The sequence below is a fragment of the Balaenoptera musculus genome, chromosome 1 (assembly GCF_009873245.2).
Source record: "Balaenoptera musculus isolate JJ_BM4_2016_0621 chromosome 1, mBalMus1.pri.v3, whole genome shotgun sequence".
Taxonomy (NCBI): domain Eukaryota; kingdom Metazoa; phylum Chordata; class Mammalia; order Artiodactyla; family Balaenopteridae; genus Balaenoptera; species Balaenoptera musculus.
The window spans coordinates 154762025-154777051 of record NC_045785.1 but is presented as its reverse complement, the minus strand read 5'-3'; the positions used below and the strand labels follow the sequence as shown (position 1 = coordinate 154777051).

At 38.4% G+C, this 15027-nt stretch overlaps 1 protein-coding gene across 1 annotated transcript in view; it reads right to left on the bottom strand.

Annotated features, from left to right (window-relative positions):
• Positions 1 to 15027, bottom strand: part of KMO (kynurenine 3-monooxygenase) — a 55260-nt gene that overhangs the window by 29002 nt on the left and 11231 nt on the right. Inside the window, 3 exon segments of the mRNA XM_036856628.1 lie at positions 2701 to 2790; positions 3998 to 4095; positions 5331 to 5400. Of these exon segments, the coding sequence (XP_036712523.1) occupies positions 2701 to 2790; positions 3998 to 4095; positions 5331 to 5400 (258 nt within the window).

Below are 15027 nucleotides of genomic sequence, written 5' to 3'. Positions count from 1 at the left end.
ATAAGCAGGTTATTATTTCTAAAAAGTCATTTAATAGACAATTTTAGTCCTTCCCCACTACCCCCTCATTCCCACTTAGTCGTTGGAATGTTTTACTTTTCAATTACTTTTTAAACGCACACAAAATTTACCATCTTAACCATTTTTAAATATACAGTTCGATGGCATTAAATACATTTACATGGTTGTGCTACTATCAGAACCATCCATCCACAGAACTCTTCATCTTGTAAACCTGAAACTCTGTCCCCATTAAATAATAGTTCCCCATTCCTCCCTTCCTCCAGGCCCTGTCAACCACCATTCTACTCTCTCTTTCTATGAATATAACTACTCTAGATACCTTACATAAGCAGAATTATATAGTACTTAACATTTTGTGACTGGCTTATTTAACTTAGTATAAAGTACTCAAGGTTTATCTATGTTGTAGAATATCAGAACTTCCTTCTTTTTGAAGGCTGAATAGTATTCCTTTTTATGTTGTATAGAAAACCTACACCTCTGCTGTGTGTCTCTCCTTTACTCTCATACTATTACCACACTCACCACACTTCTGACACCATACATGTGGGAGTTTTCCTCAAACCAAGCAATTCTCTGCAACTCCAGCTGGGCATCTTACAGTTTATTCTGACACTATTAACTTGGAGATGGCATCAGATTCCACAGGTTAAAAGCTCAGCCCCACAAGACCATTCCCCTCCTTCACACGCCAATTGCAAATGCAGTTTGTCACCTGTGCTTCTGACTAATCAGCTATAAATCAGAAGTTCCCATGATCCCCTCTTCAAGTTCAATCAATTTGCTAGAGTGGCTCACAGAATTCAGGGAAACAGTTTACTTACATTTACCAGTTTATTATAAAAGAATATGATAAAGGATACAGATGAACATCTAGGTGGAAGAGATGCATAAGATAAAGTATGTATTTGCCATCTCTGGGTGTGCCACTCTCCCAGTACCTCCATGTGTTCATGAACCTGGAAGCTCTCTGGACCCCATACTTTTGGGATTTTTATGGAGGCTTTATCATGTAAGCATGATGGATAATTAACTCCATTTCCAGCCCTTCTCCCCTCTCTGGAGAATGGGGGTTGGGTCTGCAAGTTCCAAGCTTCTAATCATGAGTTGGTCTTTCTGGTGACCAGCCCCCCTCCAGGAGTCCATCCAGAGTTACCTGGAAAGACACTGCTGTCACCCAGGAAATTCCAAGGGATTTAGAAACTCTGTGTAAGGAACCAAAGACCAAATATTAGAACAAAAGATGCTCCTAGTGTTTTTATCACTTAGGAGACTACAAGGGTTTTAGGAGCCCTGTGTCAGGAACCAGGGCAGAGACCTGTATGTATTTTTTCTATTATCTCACATAAGTATATACCACATTTTGTTTATCTATCCATCCATCAATAGACATTTTGGTTGCTTTTACTTGTTGACTACTGAGAATAATGCTGCTATGACCATGGGTGTTCAAATATCTCTGCCAGACCCTGCTTTCAGTTCTTTTGAATATATACCTAGAAGTGGAATTGCTGAATCATATGGTAGTTCTATTTTTAATTTTTTGAGGAACCACCGCCCTGTTTTCCACAGTAGATGCACCAATTTACATTCTCACCCACAGGGTACAAGTTTCCTATTTCTCCACATCCTCACCAACACTTATTTTTTGATAGTAGCCATCCTAATGAGTATGAGGTGCTTCAGCTTCTTTAATCAGCACAAGATCCACAAAGACCTTACTCCCATGAGCATATGTGCTTTATTTCTTGCTACCCAAAGTGTGGTCTGTGGACCTGCAGCCTGGATACCACCTGGGTGAATTTGGTTTGCAGAACCTCAGCTTCCCCCCCCCAGCCCTACAGAATCAGACTCTGTACTTTAACAAGATCCCAGGTGAGTCTGAGAAGTGCTGATCTACCTGCAATGGAAGCTCTGCAGAGGATCAGAGACTCAGAAGAATATGAACCTCACTTGGGCTCTGCAAAATGAGGCATTGCTGGATAAAGCAAGCTGGGGTTTTTCTATGGTTGATAGATTTATGGTACATTCATTCTCTCTCTCAAAGAAGTAAATGTAGAAAGAAAGTGTAATCAGATAAAAATAAATACCTTGCCCAACTCTGTACATTACTATTTCAAAGATAAGAAGAAAAACACAAAGCAGGATAATGGATTTTCTTTCTTAAACACTACATCATCATCTGGCCTCTGTTTGAGAAATTATACAATGCTGAAAGCATTTCCAGTTCATTCTATAAATTCTATTATAACTAGAATAATAATAATTTGGGGCAAGAGAGTCAGTTAGGGGGAGGCAATAGCATCATAAAACTTAAGTTTGCATAGCGTTGTTCTTGCATAGTATGCTTAACAATAAATACATGGTAATCTCTATCTAGTTGAAAGGAGATGGGAGGGAAAGGGCATCCCAGGCCAGTATGAGCGAAGCATAGAGGCATAAAACAGCCTAATAGCAATAACAATAATAACCATTATTGAATGGTTATTAGGGACTGGGCCCTTTCTAAGCATCTCATATGAATTAACTAGTATATATTCTTGCATTCTAAACAGGCAAGCAATGTCAAAGATAGGGTTAGAGAAGAAAGGCAGGGCCAACAAGCAAGTAGCAGGTTCCAGACATTAGACTCAGTTATTACCATTTTACAAAAAAAGTATCTCCAGGTAAACCTACCTGTGACTTTGTTCCATAGGGAATTGCAGACTTTTTTCCTGAAAGAGAGTGAATCATTCTTGCTCTCATGGGGATACCTTGGGATACAATCTGAAATAAAATCAGAAATATCAATTTCAATTTCCATAATGCAGCATCATGCAAATAAGATATTGATTTTAAAATGTGATTATTCAAGTATTTTCCAAAAATCAAAAAATAATGTAAAGGTCCATGCAAACACAGTATGGTAGAAAATCAATAAAAACTATGTTCCTGCAAATTTTAGTTTTTAGGTTTTTTTTAACCTTTAGATTTTAGAATAGACATCAAGTTTATTTGGTCTAAATCAAATATTACAAGAGAAGAAATGGTTCATTGTCAGGGAAATTAAGTTAGTTTTCTCATGATCACAAAAGAGAGTAATGCATGAGGGGTAAATCCCAGGATTCCTGAAATCCAGTGCAAAGTGTTTTCCTACACATGCCTAAGAAAAATGTGGAAATGCAAATGGCAGTTATATTGACTTATATATCATTTCAAAGACACACTGTTGCAAAAGTACTATCAATAAAAATATATTATTTCTCTTCACATTTCCAAGATACATGATATGAGAAGTTTAGCAACATTGAATCCATATAAGGAAAATCTGCAACAGGCACACAATCCAAACACTGAGAGCTCATTGGTTTCAGAATTCAGATGTTTTCAAATTTTAGATAGGCAATGTAGTGCATATGTGGTTATTATATGACACACAGAGGAGTCTAGGGCACCGCCCCATAACACAATATTTCTTTAGTAAAACACATTCACATGAAATGAGATTTTTTTAAAAAAGGCTATAAAAAGTCTCACATCAGGTCAAGTTTGCTGCTGAGTGGGTGATGAAAAAGCTTTCTAGTCCCAGAACTTCTGGAGTACAGAGTTGTGGATAAGAGATTATGGACCTAAGAAGTCAAAAGAACGGAGGTCCCCTGCCTCCTCTCACCCTGGATGCCATCTCAGATCACACTTCTGTAGGCAGAGGTTCACGATACTGTTGAGAGCCCAGTGTCAGAAGTGATGATCAAGTTCCCACCAGATACAGTATCTGCCTGCCCCACAACCTGCTCTGGTCCCCCCGGGTGCTTCAAGTGGGAAATGTTCACCCTGTTGTGAAATTTAGAAGTTTGAAAACCTTTGTAAGATGAGCTCTCATGCAGAGGTTTCTTTGGCATTAAGTGGTGCTTTGAACTAGGAGAAATCAAGACCGTGCAGTTGTTGAAAAACAGCAGGTGTTATTTTCTATAAGGAAAATGCATTAACAAGGTACCTGATCTTCCAGACCAATGGATTTCAAGGCTTGTCGTCCTCTATAAGAAAGGGCCAAATTAATGCTTCTTCCACGTGCAAATTTAGTCACTCGGATATCTAAGATATTGGAAGTAAACCCCATGTTACACACACTTTCTTATATCCTAATACAGGATGAGCATAGAGCACCTGAAAAACTGGTGCCATCTGGCCAATTAAAATACCTTGTTAACTCTTTTAAAGAAAACACAGATAGTAATATATTTGCATTAAATTAAATTTAGATAGTTGAGGTTTTTAATGAAATCTAACAGTTCATCTTTTAAAATTTTTTTCTTTTTAAAATCTAAGGAGTTGCCAACAAACAAATGAAAGGATGCTCAACATCACTAATCATTAGAGAAATGCAAATCAAAACTACAATGAGGTATCACCTCACACTGGTTAGAATGGCCATCATCAAAAAATCTACAAACAGTAAATGCTGGAGAGGGTGTGGAGAAAAGGGAACCCTCTTGCACTGTTGGTAGGAACGTAAATTGATACAGCCACTACGGAAAACAGTATGGAGGTTCTTTAAAAAACTAAAAATAGAACTACCATATGACCCAGCAATCCCACTATTGGGCATATACCCTGAGAAAACCATAATTCAAAAAGACACATGCACCCCAATGTTCACTGCAGCTCTATTTACAATAGCCAGCACATGGAAGCAACCTAAGTGTCCATCGACAGATGAATGGATAAAGAAGATGTGGTACATATATGCAATGGAATATTACTCAGCCATAAAAAGAAATGAAATTGAGTTATTTGCAGTGAGGTGGATGGACCTAGAAACTGGCATACAGAGTGAAGTAAGTCAGAAAGAAAAACAAATACCGTATGCTAACACATATATATGGAATCTAAAAAAAAAATGGTTCTGAAGAACCTAGGGACAGGACAGGAATAAAGATGCAGACGTAGAGAATGGACTTGAGGACACAGGAGGGGGGAAGGGTAAGCTGGGATGAAGTGAGAGAGTGGCATGGACATATATACACTACCAAATGTAAAATAAATAGCTAGTGGTAAGCAGCCAAGTAGCACAGGGAGATCAGCTCAGTGCTTTGTGACCACCTAGAGGGGTGGGATAGGGAGGGTGGGAGGGAGACGCAAGAGGGAGGGTATATGGGGATATATGTATATTTAAAGCTGATTCACTTTGTTATAAAGCAGAAACTAACACACCATTGTAAAGCAATTATACTCCAATAACAATGTTAAAAAAAAAAAGAAAAAAAAATCTAAGGAGGAAGAAGTCAAAGAATCAGAACGACATCTCACATTATTCAGTATTGTCTTACCTTCTCTAGCTTCATATACATTAACTTGGAAATTCCTCTTGGCAAGGAAGCACGCATTTAATGATCCAACCTAGGAATCAAAGCAATTTTTTTCATATTTTTATCTGATTCCACAAATACAGGGAATTTTTGCTGGCTAAATGCAACATCATGTGTGGTCATAGCCTCAGTCATCACATTGATTTACTCAGTCACTACTGGAAAATACCATTTGCAAAAATAATGGGATTAACTCAAGATTAAGCAGTATAATTTTCAAGGAAGTTTTGGGTTTTCTTTTTTTTTACTTTTGTATGATGAGATATAACTTTCATACAGAACAATCATAAACCATGTGTACAGTTTACAGAATAATTAGAAAGCAAACACCCATATAGCCACTTTGATCAAAAGGTAGAACATTGCCAATCTCCTATAGCTCCCCCAAACTCCTCCCCAGTTACAATCCCCAAACTTTCACCTAGAGGTAAACATTCTGACTTTTGTGATAACCAATCTCTGCTTCTTTATAGTTTTACCACTTAGGTATACCTCCCTAGGCAATATAATTTAATTTTGTCTGCTTTTGAATCAGATAATTAGAATCACACTTGTGTATTTTTTTTTGCAGATGCTTCTTTAACTCTATAATACGCTGATGAGATCCATCCATATGATCTCGCATAAAATCTATTTTCATTACTGTATGATTCTTCATTATGTGAAATCTCACAGACTATTTAACCATTTTACTGTTGAAGGATATTTGAGTTGTTTCTGGCCTGAGAATATTATTTTTTCCAGTTTTATTGAGATCTAATTGATATATAAATTGTATAAATTTAAGGTATACAGCATAATAGTTTGATATATGTGTATACTGTGAAATGATGGCTTGGTTTAATTAACGATGCTGCAAAGAACATTTCTGTACATGTATCCTGGTACACATGTGCATGATTTTTCTCTAGGGTTTTATGCACAGAAGTGGAATCCCTGGTCAAAGGTTTATGTATCTTCACCTTTATTATGCCAAACTGTTTCAAAATTTTATACTAATGTGTTTTCCTACCAGCGGCTTCTGAGAGTTCATCTTTGCTAGCACTTGGTGTTCTCAAACTTTTAAACATAGTAGTGGTTGGGTAAGGTGAGGAGGAGTATAGGTTTAATTTACATAAATAAATAGTTATTAATAAAGAGATTGAACACTTTTTCATTTATTGATTACCTATTTGGATCTCCTCTTTTGTAAAGTGTCTGTCTTGCCCATTTTCGGTTGAGCTGTCTGTTTTCTCTTCTATCGATCATTTGAGCTATTCAGAGATCTGAGTACAGGGTCTGTCATTTTTAAATGTTGCAAATATCTTCTTCCATTCTGTGGCTTGCTTTTTAAACTATATAGTATCTTTAATGATGAGAATCTGTTTTAATGTAGTCACATTTATGAATCTTTTACATTATCATTAATGCATTTGGTATCCTGCTTAAGAAATCTTTCCCTACTTTGAGATTATAACAACTTTTTTGTTTATTGTCTTCTCAAAGCTTTATAGTGTTGCCCTCCTAAATAGCTTTATATAGGTTGCAGTGATTAATGCCTCACCACTAGCAACTTAAATTTGAGAACACCATCTATATTTAATTATCACACTCGAATTTTCAGCAGCATTCAATACTGTTAACCTTTCTTCTTGAAACACTAAATTTCCTTCATTTTCTGTTTTTTCCATACATCTCTGGCCATTGCCTCTTTCTGTCTTTCACCCTTGCTAAGAAAGACAATCAAATGTTGGGGTTTCTTAAGCCTCCATCCTGGTCTATCTTCCACATCCATGGTGATGCAAAAACTTTCATCTCCCACTCAGATCTCTTTTTTGAGCTCATGCATATAGATGTTTAATTGATGTACCTTTTTAAATGTCTCAAAGCACCTCGGAATCAACAGATATAAATTGAAACTTGTGATCCTTGCCCCAAATTGTGTCAGTTCTCTTCACATGGGATGGATGGGATGTCTCAATGAATGACATTTCATCCATCCAGTTGCTCAAGCTAGAAATCTAAGAGTCATCTGTGGCACCTCTCTCTCTCTCATTCTCCACATCCAATCCATTCCAAGTTCTGCCAGTTCTACCCTGTAATGTTTCTCCATCTCTTTTCGTTTTCACCATTCTGCTGCTAGTTATCATAATCATTGTGCTTGATTAATGTCAAGTTTCCTTTTTATTCTACCAGCATTCATCTGACTTCTTGACCATTGATTCTCCACAAGCAGCCATTTGGTGTAATAGTGAAACAGGTCATTTGAACGAAATCTTCTGCTAAGAGGAAAAGGAAGCCCAGGCAGGTGAACTTGGCATTTGGAGCCACACCTAGGGTTATCTACTGATTACAGGGGAGGCAAAGAATTTCAACAGAATTTTTGATAGATTCATGAAGTTAGAAGGACAAAATGTGGAGTTTAAGACATGTATCCCAACCTCCTGTTCAGAAGGGTTTAATAAATGCCCAGGCTTTGGGTTAGGACCCTAAACAGGTATATCTTAGAAGTAGGGTAAACTGGAAATAAATCAATGATCAAAAGGACCAAAGTAGGCTTAGGAATCATCTCTAGCCCTGATTGGATTATGTTCATCTGGGATTGGTGGTAACCACAGCCACCTGACAGAAGCAAACATAATCTTCTCAGCGAAAAATGACATCATCGTAGGCCTAAGATTTTCTCCATAATATTTTTTCATTATGGAGATCACATCGCTGTTCTGCCCCAGCTTTGCTAGCCTTCCTTCAGCTGCTTGTACTCATCGTGCTCTCCCTCACCAAAAGATTTCTGTGGCTAACAATCTTCTTCTCTTTCCTCTTTTTCTAGTAAATGCCCATTCATCCTCAGGTCTCCACTCAGCTTTACTTCCTTAAGGAAGCCTTCCTCAGCCACTCTAACTACCTCAAACCCCTTCTTATGAGTTCTCATAGTGCTACAGACTTTTCCTTTGAGAAATGTTAAGGGTTGAATTGTGACCCCCAAATTCATATGATGAAGTCCTAACCCCAGTAACTCAGTGTGACCTTATTTGGAGACAAGATATTTACAGAAGTAATTAAGTTAAAATGAGGTCACTAGGGTGCCCCCAAATCCAATATGATGGGAGTCCTTATAAAAAGGGGGATTTGGATACTGAAACACTCATAGAGGGAAGATGATGTGAAGAGACACAGGGAGAAGACGTTCATCTACAAGCCAAGGAGAGAGACCTGGAACAGATCTTTCTTTCACATCCCACAGAAGAAGCCAACCCTCTTGACACCTTGATTTTAGACTTCTAGCCTCCAGAACTGTGAAACAATAAATATTTATTTTTTAAACCACTTGTTTGTGGTACTCTGTTACGGCAGCCCTAGGAAACTAATACAAAGTGCTTATCACAATTGAAAGTTTACATCCTTAGGGTGATTCTGTAATCAATATCTGTCTGCCCCATTAAGCTGCAAACTGTTTTTGTTCACCATTTTATCCTTGGCCAAAACCACTGTGTTTGCAACATAATAAGTACCTGATCAATATTTGTTGAATGTATAAATGAATGGTAGAGATTACATTTTTAAATAAAATTTGTAACCAAACCAAGCCAAATTATATTGAGCATCTGTTATGCATGATTTAATCTGCTAGATTTTAGGGATCTAAAGATTGTCAAGCTAAGTACTCAGGCCCACTGACACCTAATTTAGTTCAGGTGTCAATCTAGTTCAATCTAGTTTAATCTAGTTCAAGAAGAGACAAACATATAAACTAATCAATGTTTCGTAAATTTTATATAAAAATTTTGCAGATCCCCCACAGTATCTGAATTTCATATATGGGTTGGTTAAAAATATATATAATAAATTTAATCATAAAACATTTATATATACTTTTTAAATAATTATATGTTTTAGTCATATAATTTTATTCCATTTACCCAATGTTTTGTGCATATAGATTGAGATACCTTTCCCTGCAAAATAATTCTTGGCCCAGAGGTGGAAATCAATGTTAAAAGAAAGAAAAAAAAAAAAGGACTAAATGAAGTCTTAGAGAAAATACAAGAAAGGGATTAATTTTGCCTTAAGGGATCTAGCAGATTGTATTTTTCAAAGATGGTCATAACAATACCTTTTCTGTTATTTGATCTCAACACTCCTTCAGCAGGAAATGGAGTTTATTTCTTCACTTTCTTGAATCCAGGAGGGCCTGTGATAGCCTTGATCAATAAAATGCAGTAGAAGCGACACCTGAGCCATTTCCAGGCATAGTCCTTAGCTGGCCTGGAAGCTTCTGCTTCCTGCCTTCTGGAAGCCAGCGATCATATAAGAAGAGTACCTATCTGGAGGCTGCTATGTGTGAGAAACCCAAGCCACATGGACAGAACACATGCAGTTGCTCTAATTAAGAGCCTCACCTGAGCGTTTCACTCATCAACAACCAACACAAACTGCCAGCCATGGGAGTGCGCCATCTTGGACATCCAGCTTAGTCAAGCCTTCAGATGACTGCAGCCCCGGGCACATGGCAGAACACCCACAGAACTGTGAGGCATAATAATAGATTGTTGTTTTAGGCCACTAAGTTTTGGGGTAGTTTGTTACACAGCAATAGACAGCCAGAACAAAGGGATTGGCAAAAGCTTCCTGGAGAAGATTATTTTTTAGTTGAGTTGAAGGATGAGACTATTTTGACATGTAGAGAAGAAGCAAATTGATAAAGAGTATGAATCCTTTAGAATTTTAAAAACAACTTTCAGGAGACATAGAAAAATGATTATTTGAAAAATATTTATTGATTCCTAAGTATTACAAGAATCTTTGTTAGGCATTAAAAGTGATCCAAAGATAATACATAATGGCTACCCCAAGGGAGTTCACAGTCTTGGCTGGATCTTCATTTTTTCAAATATTATTCATATATTTATTTAGCACATATATATTGATTTTTTTCTATGTGCCAGCTCTGTGCTAGATGCTAAGGATACAACCAAGAGCAAGATATATCTAGGTCTTTCAAGGGGATCACAGTCGATTATAACACAGAGTGATAAATAGTATGGTGGGGGAAGTGCAGCTATGAGAGTATGGAGAAAGGACCCTTAACCCAAATGTAGGGTTACAGAGTAAGATAGGGTATGACTTCTCAGAAAAAAATGAAATCTAAACTGAGACTGAAAGAATGAATGGGAGTCAGCCAAATAAGTGTGGGTGGGTCAGGAGGAAGAGGGTTCTAAGTAGAAGGAACACATGACAAAGGTTAAAAATAACTACTAGAAAGAATAAAACAGAAATCCAATTAAAGAAACAATAATAATAATGTACAAACCCAACAAGAAGTTGTTATGTATCATTCATTCATTGCTCTAACTCATTTAATCTTCTCTGCAGCCATATGAAGTAGATATTTTATTATCTTGTTTTACAGATATGGAAATTGAGGCACAGAGAAGTTAAGTGGCTCACCTAAGGTAACACAGCTAGTGAGTGCTGGAGTTGGTATCAAGATTCAGATGGATCCAATCTGTCTCCAGAACACAGGCCCTTAATCAATAAAGTAGAAGTATGGGTGAATAGCATACAGTTGAAGATTGAGACCATGAATTAAGAGTGGCCCCAAGATTTGAGGTTTTGTTATATTTTTTCATTGTAGCACTGAACAGCGTGGATTCTATGGAGAGGAAGAAAACCACTGGAATCAAGCAGAGTGGGATCCAGCCATTTGGATGGAATAGAAAGCAAGGAGTTGAAGTATTATTTGGATTAATGAACAGTAACAATTAAGTTGGATGGGATGGAAGGAAAACAGAGAGGACTGATGAATGGGGGGAGTCGGAGTTCCCTGTGAAGAACAGATGTAGGAGAAGCAACTGAATGAGAGAGCTAGGAAGTTAGGAGGCTTTGAACAGAGAGTCCTAAATCCAACACTATTATTGTAGATGAGGCACTTCTGTGGAATGACAAGGTCGAGGTCCAGGATGTGGTCATGGGACTTTGAGACTGAAGTATGGTGGAGGTGGAAGGGATTGAAAGCACAGAATTCTAGGAACTAACAGGCTAGGGAATTGGTTGGGTCAGCAATGTAAATTTTGATAGTCACTCAGTGTGATGTCAGGGCTGGGGTATAGAGAAAAGATTATGAAGTCTTCAATATTGGGTAGAAGTGGCCTAGAGGTTGATTGATGACAACAGTGAGGGGACAGAGGTGATATAAATAGTATAAGTAACCTCAAAGGATTTGCACATAAAACTGGAGACAGAAAGGGCTGGAAGTTTCGGTGTAGAGTAAGGGTATCATGGCAACTCCCAATCTTGAGATACTTGAGCTGTGGGAGAAGGCTGCAAGAGAACTGCTGTCCTCAGGTTTAAGCTAAGGCCAGGAGGCTGAGGGGAAGTGCAATAAGTAAAGTGAAAACACTGGAAATTTTGCATACCAAAAAACAGATCCAGTGGGCTCTGTGGAAGATTTTGGAAGGGAAGGGAGAAAAGAGAAGTTCAGCAGGGAGACATGAATCACAGAGCTGGATGAGGGTACACCTGCGAGGGCATACTTAACTAGAGGAGCTCTGAGATGTGAGGCTGGTGCGTTCTCAGCAGCCCCCAGTCGATGTGGGGATTAAGGAGAGGGCCTTGCACCTTGGCAGTGTTTAGGGGACCTAAACCATTAGTACAATTGTAGGCACAGGAGGACCTGAGTCCTCTTCTACTATTTACTCCACATGAGTTTTTTTCCCTCTGCTCCAAGGCAACTTAGCATCTAAGCACTTAGATATTCTTTTTCTTAATAATCTGATGGTTCAGGGCTTGTGTCTCCTCTCACCATGGATACTGCAGCCACCTAACTTTCTTCATATTATTCAATTTCTGTAGACTGTGATGGTTATTTTGTAGTCAGTCCCTATTTAAACCATTAAATGTGTGGAAAGTTTAAAAATTTAATTTTGCAAAGCAATTCACATATTTAATATCCTGAAAGGCCAACCAAGAAATCCATGTTGAATTATTTTGTTAAATAAATATACCAGAGGTAAGAGGTGGTAAGTAGGCAGAACACAGAGGATTTTTAGGACATTGAAAATACTTTGTATGATACCCTAATTTTATACATTTATCCAAACCCACAGAATGTACAACACCAAGAGTGAACCACAAGGTAAACTATGAAATTTGAGTGATAATGATGTATCAATTTAGGTTCATCAACTGCAACAAATATACCATTCTGGTGGGGGAGGTTGATAATGGGGCCAGAGGTATATGGGAAATCTCTGTATTCCCCTTAATTTTGCTGTGAACCTTAAACTGTTCTAAAAAATATAGTCATAATAAGTCAGTAAGGACTTCCCTGGTGGTCCAGTGGTGAAGAATCTGCCTGCCAATTCAGGGGACACAGGTTCGATCCCTGGTCCAGGAAGATCCCACATGCCGCAGGGCAACTAAGCCCGCACACCACAACTACTGAAGCCTGCGCTCTCTAGAGCCTGTGCTCCACAACAAGAGAAGCCATCGCAATGAGAAGCCCGAGAACCGCAACAAAGAGTAGCCCTCACTCGCCGCAACTAGAGATAGCCCGTGCGCAGCAACGAAGACCCAGTGCAGCCAAAAAAAAAAAAGTAAGTAAGTAAATAAATAAATAAGCAAACCATTTTTTCCTGTGTAGCCACTACTTAAATTGAGAACACATTACTTGTTAACATTTGGTGTGTCTGAAGAGATCATTACAAATTGCTTCCCTCTTAATCCCTCAGTCTGAAGTGACTTCACCTTGTATTGTTGTCATCATTTTCTCATCAGTGATCAAGCTATCTCAGCTGACAGTATGACTTGGTGCTTGGCATAAAAAACTGTGTATCTTAATATCTTTTTCATGCCTTTCTTCACACCTTTCCAGCAAGGCCCTGGACTCTTGTGTTTCACTAATCACAGCTCCTTTGATCTTCTTAATTCCCTTTTTTCCTCCCCTGATTTCTTCCAGCTTATGAAAAGTTGCCTGCCTATCTTTCACATGTGTGTTAAAGAATATCTAGTAAGGACAATAGTAAGTTGTATCAAGGAAAAGAAAAACTGTAAGCTAACTAAAGTTCATACAATAAAATAAATTTCTTCCAAAGTCTAAATTGCTCTATAGCATTAGGGAAAAAAGTAGAAAGGATTAAAGGCTAGATAGAATAAGTCTCACTGAAGGAAAAGAGAAAGGTTTGTGAAACTCCTCTTTCTTTCACAGTATTATAATCATAACTGCTTCTTTTATGTTTGTGGAAAGCAGGACAGGGGAAGGATATTGATCAGGAGACCAACTGGGTCAGGAAAGTTGGAATGAGGCTAGAAGAAGTAATTTAGAAATGAGTTTCTCTTACTGAGAAAACAGGCCAGGGAGAAAGACAGTAGGATATACAAGCCACGATCAAAACAACGAAAGATCAGTGAACCTAATATAGGGAAATGGTGTAACCGAGCAGGACCCTTTAGGGCCTTCCCAGGGCATGCCCTTCTGCCATGTCCTCTGCTTTAGCTGCTCTCCTAGAAGTACCTAGATAATAGTATCTGATGCACATTTCCTGAGTTGTTTTACAGATGTGAACCCCTCCCCCCCAACAAATGGAAGATGTTAACTACCTGATGACCATGAGCACACAGCCCCCACACCTCCTGAAGCCTAAGGACTGATAATGTTAACCCCTGTGGCACTGCTCTGTTACCTCACTATCAACGAACCAGAGAACTGTGCATGAGCTGATCACATACCCTGCGATACCCACCCCTCACCTGGCCTTTCAAAATGCTTTGCTGAAACCCTTCAGGGAGTTCAGGGTTTTTGGGGCACGAGCCACCATCTCCTGGCATGGCCCTGCAATAAATCTTCCTCTGCTCCAAACTCCAACATGTCGGTTTGTTTGGCCTCACTGTGTGTCAGGCAGACGAACTTGCCTTTGGTGACAATGACAGAAAAGTGGAGAAACTGAGATTCAGAAGCAAGAAATCCATTCATCTGTTTCCTGGGAATTCAACTTGAATTATAGAGTAAATGAGCTGTAACAGATGATGTACAAACAAGAGTCTCAGTGACTGGGCTCAGAAGAGGCTCAGTTCCAAGCCAATGGTGGGCCAATGGTCTACTTTCATGAGTTTGTTATGTTACTTTTCTTTTACCAAAATTTGATTCCAGGATCTTGGGAGATGAAGCTGACTCAGGTGGAGATTCTCCTTCAATCCTTTCTAAGGTTGGAAGTGTTGATCCCTAACTCTCTAACACTTCTTGTGTTTACCAGTTGAGCATGTATAAATGGTTCCTCATGAGGCAGAAGGAAAAGAAGGAACCTCAGGTGATATGGACACAATAAGGTTAAATATAATCTTGGTTCATGAAAATATCAAGGGCTAGAGAGGATGAGGGCCAATAGGATCTCTTATGCATTGCTTGAAATGATCTCAAGTTGAGTATTCACATAACTGACAAGTCAGCAATTCCTCTAAAAGGCATATACCCAAGAGAAACTCCAGGAGACACATGCCAGAATATCCAGAGCCACAGTTTTCATAACTAAAAATAAACAAAATACTGGAAGCAGCCTAAATAGCCATCACAGAAGTATGGACAAATAAATTATGGTATATTTACACAATAAAATACTACAATATGAATATATTAGTAACACTACAAGTAAAAAGAACATGTCCCAGATGACTTCATACTGCA